Source organism: Felis catus, chromosome B2, assembly GCF_018350175.1.
Source record: "Felis catus isolate Fca126 chromosome B2, F.catus_Fca126_mat1.0, whole genome shotgun sequence".
Taxonomy (NCBI): domain Eukaryota; kingdom Metazoa; phylum Chordata; class Mammalia; order Carnivora; family Felidae; genus Felis; species Felis catus.
Genome location: NC_058372.1, coordinates 105,849,239 through 105,860,287, shown reverse-complemented (window position 1 = coordinate 105,860,287; position 11,049 = coordinate 105,849,239). Strand labels below are relative to the sequence as shown.

The 11,049-nt window shown below is 38.5% G+C and overlaps 1 protein-coding gene across 1 annotated transcript in view; it reads right to left on the bottom strand.

Moving 5' to 3' along the window:
- Positions 1–946: 946 nt before the first annotated feature.
- Positions 947–11,049, bottom strand: part of NUS1 (NUS1 dehydrodolichyl diphosphate synthase subunit) — a 31,717-nt gene continuing 21,614 nt past the window's right edge. The window contains exons 4-5 of the mRNA XM_003986497.6: positions 7,769–7,868; positions 947–3,749 (exon numbers count right to left, since the gene is read on the bottom strand). Coding sequence (XP_003986546.1) covers positions 3,659–3,749; positions 7,769–7,868 — 191 coding nt within the window. The 3' untranslated portion in view covers positions 947–3,658. The remainder of the gene's footprint in view (positions 3,750–7,768; positions 7,869–11,049) is intronic.

The following is an 11,049-nucleotide window of genomic DNA, read 5'->3' as shown; positions in this document are numbered from 1 at the left end:
TTTTATTTTCATGTGCTCATGTGATTGTTTATATCGGGACACAATAATTAAATACAAAACAGAATGCAAGACTCTCAATTTATAGTTTGTAGCTTAAAAAGAATCTCTTTATTAAACCTGTTACAGAATTCATTTTTTCAAATAGAAGTACAAAAAAATTTGATTGTCACCAAAAATGTAACCAATGAATGATGGTATTAGAAATTATTTTCCTTTACTGTAGCTTCTCTAAATTTTCTATTTTTTTCTATAATGAGTATTTTTTAAAACCACAAGCAAAAAATAAAAAATAAAAATAAATAAATAAATAAAACCACAAGCAAATTCTTTCTGCACTCCCTTTCCCCACCAATTTTATCACAGTTTGTGGCCTATCAAGTAGGATTTTTGGACAAGTGCTTACATTACTCTTGGTTCCTGGGTTTTATTTCAAACTATACTGAACTCTCCCTAATTTTTGTTAAGTGCATTTCCTATTAACCAAAATTAAAAATGTGCCCTTTGAAAAACCTGATTTCAGGTGAAAATCTGTCTTGCAATTAGATACATAGAAAAAGAATATTCTATGCAATGTAAGACAAACGATGGTTCTTACCATTCTATTTCCTAGTTTGATAAGGACTGTCAAATTTCTTAAAAGAGTACACACATACATTTTTAACTTGGCATTCCATGTTCAGTAAAAATCAATTTGATCTTAATTACTGTGGAATTTTGACAACTCTAGCAATGGCAAAGCTGAGTTTTATCTTGCCGTTATCTAGCAAAAAGTAAATACCATTAAGATTCCAAATGCTTAACCTGGTTAAAATGAGAATATATTTCAATCAAAAACATACCATTGGGGAAAAAAAAAACAGTACTGCTATCTAGCCATGAGTTTCTCAGTACATTTCTGCAGGCCCTAAATGTTTAGAATAAATGTAGCATTCACATAATACTATAGTCCATGAAAAGAGTATATTCTTTTATTGTTTTTGTACATACATGTTGTTTCAACTTTCAATAATAAAATTCAATAAATTTGATTCCTCAATCATAAAAACTTGCTTTACACATTATGTACATGTTGCCAAAGTCTACAGCCATACAAAACATCACAAAGATTTGACTCTATGCATGGTGCCATCACACAGGAGGGAGCTAATCAAATAACATACATTCAAAGATTAAGCTGTAGATACGCACAGTGTATTTGGCACTGTTTCCTTAACATTAGAACACCTTCCTCTCAGAGACAAGTATTCTTAAGCTTTAGTCCCAATATACCAGGATTTCTTTTATTCATGTCAAAAGCAGCTTTCAAACTCTATTGTAACAGTAATCAGTTTTAAGAAACAAAATACAACCAGAATTGGGAATGGATTCAAACACGCAAACTTTCTGCTATGCTCCAACCTGCCATCCTTAGAGTAGGTTTACTTTGATAATTTTTCCATTGTCAGGGGTGTCAAGAAGAAACAATTTAAAGACAAATACCTTGAGTACACCTAAAGATAACAGTTTGTTTAAACTTTAAGATTATCAGTTCTTCTTGGGAGTGCCCAGGGAGCCCTGATGATGTGGAACTTGTGATGATTTTGGCAGGAATTCCAGAATGACCAATGCCATTCAAGTTGTGGAGACCATACAAGCAGTTAAACTCATGAGGAGAAGGATCTGGAATGCTTATATCTGAATTCAGAATCCTTAGCAACTTGTGTTAAGGGTCTCTTTCTAGGACTATAACAGACTCAAGTCACAGGTTACAGATTTACTTTGATGTGTAATACTACATTGCTATGAAATGGAAGGAGAAAATAAAAGTACAAAGGCTTAACCATTAAACTTTTAGAGACTTTGGCTACATCCCAGTGGGTAATGTTTGATTAACTTCATTTTACCAAAATTAAATCCCTTCACTTCAACCAGACCCATTAAATTTATTCATTGAAGCCATACATATTCCAGAATGTTTATAAAAGACACATACCATGTTTATAAAAGACACAAATTCAGTCTCAAACTAAGGCAAAAAACCCTCAACAGAACATGGATCACAGTACAGGGGAACAGAAATCAGAAATTGGTAAAGTTCAGGGATATGCTATAGTTTCACACAAAACTTGTAGCAATAAATTAAGACTTAAAAAAAAGTCTTACAATGTACAAAGGACTATGAAGTGCAAAGTAATGTCACTGAACCAAAATTTAGTTTAATCATTTTATTTCAAGTGTAGTTTCTAAAATCATAAATGGGGTCTTATAGTCCAAAGTCCAAACATTTATTCCTCCTCAGAGCTTTAGAATATGACAAGCAACTTTAGACCTTGCTTTCCAAGCCCAGTCTTCCTTGCTATTTTTTAGACTTCTGAGACCTAGTATTTAAGCTACTCCATTCTAAATGTACAATTTTAGACAACTATTGTACACTTAAGATTTTTCTGAAAACAGTCCATCAAGTATAAAGAATGGTTTCTGTCCAAGGATCAGTAGTGAGGGAAGAAATACTAAACATCAAAAAATCATTTATTCATTTAAAAAATAACAGAACCAGTGCTGTTCTCTGTCACGAAAGAGAACATGTAAGGTTAACTTAAATTACTTTTGTAGACTTTGGTAATATTTTATTACCTACACAGGCCTCAATCTTACTTAAAGATCTTTTAGGCAAAGTCCCCCACCATCAGGATTTACTGAGTAAAAATCCTGGGAACTAACACAGACCTAAATGTGCTATTCCAAAGAGTAATAGGTTACTACTTTAGGGGAAAAAAGCTGCCTTGATAACTTTTCAAATGCTCTTTTAAATAGAAAGTTAATGGGAATCTTTTTTTAAACCAACTTTGGGTACATACTGCCCACCAAATAAAAAAGGGAATCAAACTTTATTTCCTATTTTAGGAAATTTTCCAACTTATAATCCTTTAAGATTATAACTTTTCCACCTTTTTTTGACTGATATTTAAATTTTTTAAATTCTACATTTCAATGTAGTAAGAGTTTCTTTTCAAATAATTTTCACAACCCAGAACACAGACATCAGAGCAACACTCACAAGTCACATCGTTTAACTATAATGAGATGAAAATGGACGGATATCTGAAAATAGGTATTCCCTCTACTCCAAAGGTGAGCAAACTTTTAACATGTGACCAACACAGAACACCATCCCTCCAGAGATCCCTCAGACTCAAAATGGTTCCATTTAATAAGTCAATACATTATTCTTAAAAATTAAGTTTGGTCACTAGGAAAGACTGAACAAAAACGATTCCCCTCCGCTCAAAACAACCAAATAGCTCTAGTTACCCCCTCCTCTCCCCACAAAAATAGGGAAGTAGTTGAGGCTGAAGTCTTTAAATCTGAAATTTCAGCTCCTAAAACACTGCTGCTATTTGCTCAAAGTTGCAGATCTATGTATTTCCTTCTCCAATACTTCCCCCATTTATAAATTTATTTACACACACACACACACACGCACGCACGCACACACACACACACACACATATTCACACATACCCTTACTCTCAAGTAAGACACTTTTTTGTGTTTGTTGATAAATTATGAGGATTATGAACTAGGTGTGTACAGGGTTTCATAGGTGCTTTGTAAACATCAGAGTCACTTGGGTCCTTTTCTCCAAAAGCCTGAAATCAAATTACACAACCAGGGATCACTACTTTCCCAGACGCTGTTCACAGGCTGCATATTGACGAAGGGCAGAGAAAAAGTCCTCATAACTGATGTTTAGGTGGGAAGGCAAAGAGCTGAAAAGAAAGCACAGGGGGAAAAAAAGCAATTAGACGATACACTGTAATGTGGAGGGGGGAACCAGAAGGAAAATCCCCCAAAAGACGTTAAGGACAGAAGAAAGTAAATGATAAACACAGAGTATGTCAAACCATTTCTACCAAATGACAGCTAAACTCACTGTGAAACAGTGCAAGTACAAAATAATCTCTCCTTCTTTCCCTAAGGAGAGAAAAGCAACTTGTAGCAAGACAGAGGTTCAGAACCTGTATCAGCCGAAGTCTAAATCAATGCAGAACTGGAGACCTACTTGTAAGGATCCCATTCACGTTCACATTAGGAAGTCCTCTCTGCCAGAGCGAAGCCTGCACTGCGTGAAGTGGTCTATGAAAGCCAGGCTTAGCACTGGCAGAGCAGCACAGCACCCTCACGCGACTGCATGTCGAAGCCACGCGGTGAGCAACCAACAAATGAATGTTCATCTCTACCATTTCCATTTGCTCAAGGCGGCAATCACAGTGCGATGTGAAGACACTTTAAGGGCAGAATGAATGTACAGCCAGAAGGTTCCCTGTTAGGTGTTTTGAATACTTAGAATAATTTTCAATAATTGACATAAACAATTCTCTAACGTACACAGCTTTCTTGTGAGGCTTTGGGAATTCCAAACTGTACCAGAGCCAAACACCTGGTCAGAGTACAAGTCGCACTGGGAGCTCCAGGCACATACATCACAAAAAAAAGACTGAACAAACTGACCATGTGCTGGTTCTCGTAGCTAGGCTTTCTTTGTCCTTCCTTTTCCCCTCCCTAGCTTTACTGAAATATAACTGACTTATAAGCTTTTTCCTTCAACTGCCAAAAATTCTGAAACAAGTCTCCTTTTCCTCCACTTCCTTCTCTTATTAATCCTGCCATCAACCTTTTATCTTACTCACTCCACTGCAGCGATAACCTCACAAGATATCCTCAAACAACAAGTCAACGACACTCTTCTTGCTGAAGCTTGCTTCATTCAGATGTCCTCCTCAAACAACCCACTTGACTAAGTCTTTCCCATTTTATCCTCTTCATCAATAGCTTCGTCTCCTATCACTCAAGAAGCACTTAGCGCCACTACCTCCTCACTGCCCCCAAAGTGGTCTTGCCATTCCTGTCTGTTCTGTTAGGGCTCCCCCTTCTACTTCTCCATGTTATGATTAAGACGTTAAGACATCAGGTGCTTACGGTCTGGTGGGCAGTAGACAAATCCAAAGCAAACCTTAATATAACGTGATAGGGCCATGACAGACACATGTACAAAGATCCACAGGAAAGCTTATTATGTGCTCGGTATCTGATGTCCGTTATCTGACTTAAATCCTCAACTTCTTATTAAAATACCCATTTTACAAATACAGAGAAGTTTAAAAGCTATCCAAAGTCATGTTACTGAAAAGCATCACCAAGATTCAAACTGAGATGTATCTGTTCTAAAACACACTCTTCCCTTCAAACTACTCTCAACCTCACAAAGCAGCACTGCTACCTTTCTTGGAGCCCAATGCATAAGGCACCTGAAATTAACTCAGAAAACCCCTGGAGGAAAAGAAACAAGAGAAACATACACCCATCATACGGAAAACCAGAGTTTGGAGATTTGGGTTCTAATTCCACTTTACTACAAGCAATAGTAAGAGCTACGTCTCCTCCCCATTTTCCTCACGCCTACAAGATGAGGAGGCAGGACCATATGATCTACAGCCCTTTCTGACTCTACAATGCTACGGGTTCTTTTCTGCCTTTTTATTTGACACCTTTACCCTGTCTTGCCCCTGAACTTGGAGCATTTATTAAAAGGCCAAAAGATCCCTTGATACTGTGCTCTTCTATATACACTTGAGAAAGTTCCTCTATTCTCACAGACTCAACTACTACTGCTTCTAAGTACTGTCAAACTCTAAATATACATTTTTTAGCCCCTTGACTTCTCACCCATGGACCAATTCTGCATCTTCATCTGCCCTTGTGTTTCCACGAAAGAGACTATGGCTTTGAAATCATCTTATCCTTGAAATCAACCTTTTTTTTTTTTCAAAATCAATGCTCCCTTGACTTTGTAGTTTCTCTCAGTAACGTCATAATTAGGCTTAACAGCTTAGAAGTCATTTCATTTCTTCTCGGACTTTTAGCACAGTTGTAATTATGCTTAATAAATAATTCTCATTAGAGACAGAATTTATAGAATGTTCCTCCTAAGACTCAGAATTTAAATATATTTTAAGGCTACTAAGTCTCTTTAAAATCAGGGGTCAGCAAATACAGCCTATGAGCCTGCCACCTGTTTTTTTTTTTTAATGACGTTTTATTACAACACAGTCACACACATTTGTTCTGCGCTGTCTGTGGCTGCTCAGCTATACTGCCAATGCTGAGGGGTAGCTGCAAAGAGACTGTATGGATCACACATTCGCCAAAAATACTTACCATCTTACCTTTATATAAAAAGTTTACCCAACTCTGCTCTAGATAAGCAATTTCATTCTCCGCGCTGTTATGCCCTAAATCATAGCCAAGGATTCTTCACTTGTCTCTTTACCAGGTTCTTTCCCAAATCCGATCTACTCTAGTACACAGGTGCCAAACAAATCTTCTAAAATCACCATTTCCCCACTATCTACAGGCTCAGTGGTTTCCTACTTCCTGTCTAAACCGTTATGCATATTCTTAGTGCTGGTACTTAAAACCTTCCCAGCATCAATACACCCAAATTATTTGTTCTCATCTTACAGAGCTGACCCTTCAACAACATGGGTCTGAACTGCATGAGTCCATCTGTACGCAGATTTGGTTTTTTTGATACAGTACAGTACTATAAGTGTATTTTCTGTTCCCTATAATTTTCTTAATAACATTCTTTTCTCTAGCTTACTTTATTGTAAGAATACAGAATATAATACATATAACACATAAAATATGTATTAAATTAGGCTTCTAGTCAAAAGTAGGCTATTAAGTTTTTGAGGAGTCAAAAGTTATATACAGATTTTGGACTGCACAGGGGGTCCACACCCCTAATGCCCACATTGTTCCAGGGTCAAGTGTACTACCATCTAATGTCATAATGCCAAATCTCTGTGCTCTGGTACGGCCGGTTCCCTCACGATTTCTCTAAAATGAGATGTTCACTCCTCACTTCCCAGCTTTTCTTTTTTCCTTGTCCATCATCCCCTATACTTCTCACCCTTTCTGTAATTACAAAAATTCTATCCATTTTACATGCCCTGGAGTATGTCAGACCTTTTCTTTAAAATCAGTAACTATGGGGGCACCTGGGTGGCTTGGCTGGTGAAGCATCCGACTTTGGCTCAGGTCATGATCTCACAGCTGATGGGTTCAAGCCCCACATTGGGCTCTGTGCTGACAGTTCAGAGCCTGGAGCCTGCTTCAGATTCTGTATCTCTCTCTCATTCTCTCTCTCTCTCTCTCTCTGCCCCTTTCCCACTCACACTCTGTCTCTCCATCTCTTAAAAATAAACATTAAAGGGGCGCCTGGGTGGCGCAGTCGGTTAAGCGTCCGACTTCAGCCAGGTCACGATCTCACGGTCCGGGAGTTCGAGCCCCGCGTCAGGCTCTGGGCTGATGGCTCAGAGCCTGGAGCCTGTTTCCGATTCTGTGTCTCCCTCTCTCTCTGCCCCTCCCCCGTTCATGCTCTGTCTCTCTCTGTCCCCCAAAAAATAAATAAACGTTGAAAAAAAAAATTAAAAAAAAAATTAAAAAAAAAAAACAAACAATACAACACGATAAAATCAGCAACCCTGACCCACAGACATATCTCTCTCACTCGTCTCCTATGAAATTTGTATTAATGCCAGATATTTGCACAAGCACTCTCTCTTGTGTCTGAGTCTTTATCTTACCACTGATACTGTGAAATATCTGAGGCAAAGGACCAGTATTGTAAGTCTTTGGGAATTCTCACCATACCTAGTACAGTGCTAGGCTCAAGAAACACTTGCTGAATTGAATCAAAGTCAGTACACTTTTAATTACTTACACAATCTCAGTCAATCTGATGTGCCAGGGAAGAAAGCCTAATGTGCTGTCCACAGGACCAAACTTCAGTACTAAATCGGGATCGGGGAAACCATCTGAACCTTATAAAGAAAGAAATACACAGGAATTTAACATGCATTGCTCACAAATAAAATGACCAAGGGCAAAATCTGTTCATCAAATTGGCTTTTTATGCTTTATGTGTTTTCTTCACAAGCTTCACTCATGTTTCCATACCACCACCCCACTGCCCAACATATACTTTAGTATCTATGTTATTTCCAAACGCGAACGCTTTCTCTAAAGACCATTTGACTGAATGGATTACCTCATAAGAAGAGGTAAGCCCACTCCCACCCTAAACCATACAGACAGCCCCCAAATCCCATCCATCGTTCAAGACTCCAAAGTTCTCCTGGCACCCTGAGAACCATACTGCTTTAGGGGCACAAATGCTTATTCTGGTCATAGAAGCACAGAACTTCAGAGATGAAAAGGAACCATAAAAGTAACCAGAACCCTTCCTTCCCCAATACCCCTTATTTTATAGCCGATAACAAAAAAACCCAACTCCTAGCTATCTAGTATAAATGTTTTCTCCAGAGCTCCAGCCCAGGGAGGGAAAAGACCAGACACCTGCCTCAACAAAGGCATGGCCATTCAGTCTCACAAACTGGTTTCCATACAAGACCTGGTTTGAGAAAAAAAGGGGATAAGGATAGTTCAACTGCTTAAAAAATAAAGTAAAATAAATATTAAAATAGTCACTGGTAGAACAGAAAAGATGCTATTATCCAAGAAACCCAGGCTGCAACAGTTTCTAATAACCTCAATTCTGCCACTAACTTTCGGTTGCACAACCTCTCTGGGGCTTAGTTGTTTCATTTGTTAAATAAGGAGACTAGATTAGACAGGCTCATCCAGCAGTAATTAAGAATTATTTCCATAAAAAAGTCTCTTTAAAGTCCATATTGGTAAAGGTGCATGGACTAAGAAGAATACATATTCCTCTGACTGCTGAGGAGCAAATTCTCTTTAGTTCAAAAAAAAAAAAAATTAAATAAAAAATGGCAAGAAGGAATTTCTGGCTAAGGGTAGTGTGAAGAAGGTGATGAATCCTCCCCCAAAAAATATGTATTAAACTGACAAAACCAAACATTTAAGGGCACCGGATACTGGCCAGAAGCAGACAATTATTCTTTCAATAACAAAAAAATGAAACACCAGCTAGAGCTTCAGGTAAGAATGGTAAGGGTCTTTGTCTTTCCTGCCTGGGAATGGTCCTAACTCCCATGCCTCTACCCCCAATCAAATGGAAAAAATTATAGGTTTACCTGCTTGGGGCTGATGGCAAAACTGGTAGATTTGTTGCCTGTGGCCAAAAGATATGAACTCAATTTGGAACTGGAGATTGTGGGCAGGAGGGGGCAATGATGAAAGCCCAGGGTTTTGCCAGCTAAAAGCACCAAGTGGCAAACTCAAAAGGAAACAAATGAGGAAAACACACAGCTTGTTGGCTTGATGTTGTGGCCCCAGTTAGGGCAGGCAATCTAATGGTCAGAAATTTACCAGGCAGATCCTGAAAATAAGGGCTCAGCTAAGCCCTCCACGTACCCATAGCTGATGAGGAAACTGCATACATGCAAAGGAGGAAAGTAACCAAGGAAAAGTAACCAAGAAGACTTGAGAACTGGTGGGAACTCTGAACCCAGCAGCCAACATCATACAGATCAGGGGAGCCTTCCAAACTCAAGCTGTTAGAGCACAACCAGTGTGCAAATGACAGTCTGACACATAAAACTAGACAGACACAAGAAGTGAGACTAAAACATAAAATTAAAAATAGAAAATTTGAGAAGAGGCAACGGGTGTCATCTTTATATACAGTCAATGCAACTGCATATTCAAAAAATCTTAAGGGGCAGGGTGCCTGGGTGGCTCAGCTGGGTAAACGTCTGACTTCGCTCAGGTCATGATCTCACAGTTTGTGAGTTCGAGCCCCGCGTTGGACTCTGTGCTGACAGCTTGGAGCCTGGAGCCTGCTTCAGATTCTGTGTCTCCCTCTCTCTCTGCCCCTCAACCGCTCACACTCTGTCTCTATCTCTCAAAAATAAATGAACATTAAAAAAAAAATTTTAAGGGGCACCTGGGTGGCTCAGTCGGTTGAGTGTCCAACTCTTGGTTTCGGCTCAGGTCATGATCTCACAGTTTGTGACATCTGACAGTGCGGAGCCTGCTTGGGACTCTCTCTCCCTCTCTCTGCCCCTCCCCCAGTCTCTCTCACAATAAATAAACATTAAAAAAAAAATCTTAAGACTCTGAAAATGAACTATCAGAACTAGTAAGTGAATTTAGCAAGGTGGCAAAATACAAAATCAATATTAAAAAAAAACCAAAACTACATTTCCATTTATTATTAACAAACAATCTAAAAGCAAAACTAAGCAAACAATCTCATTAATAACAGCATCCAAAAGAATAAAATACTTGGGAATAAATCTAACAAAAGAAGCAGAAATCCCAAATCCTGTTAAAAACTCTGTTAAAACAAAAATTAGGACCCAAATATGGAGACATGCTATGTTCATGGATTAGAAGACTCAATATTGTTAAGATGGTCAATCTCCCCAAACTGAGCTACAGATTCAATTCAGTCCCTACCAAAACCAGGTGCTTTGGGGTTGGTGAAGCTGATTCTAAAATTTACATGAAAATGAAATGTTCCTGACTAGCCAAAGTTGTTTCACTTCAAAAAAGAAAATCAAGGGGCGCCTGGGTGGCTCAGTCGGTTAAGCGGCCGACTTCGGCTCAGATCATGATCTCGTGGTCCGTGAGTTCGAGCCCCGCATTGGGCTCTGTGCTGACAGCTCAGAGCCTGGAGCCTATTTCAGATTCTGTGTCTCCCTCTCTCTGACCCTCCCCTGTTCATGCTCTGTCTCTCTCTGTCTCAAAAATAAATAAACGTTAAAAAAAATAATTAAAAAAAAAAAGAAATCAAAGTTGAAGGACTTTAAGGACATGATTTCAAAGTTTATCATTAGTAGGCACTACGGTAATCAAGACCTTGGGGCATTTGAAGGGACAGGCAGTACAGACCAATGGCAGAGAATAAGAAGTCCAGAAATAAATTCAAAGATTTATAGTAAATTAGATTTCAACACAGGAGTCACAGTAATTCAAGGGAGAAAAAAATGGCAGAAGAACAACTCAGTTTGTCTGTCTCACACCATTCACAAAAAGTAAGTCAACATAGCTTACAGATTTAAATAGAACAGGTTAAGT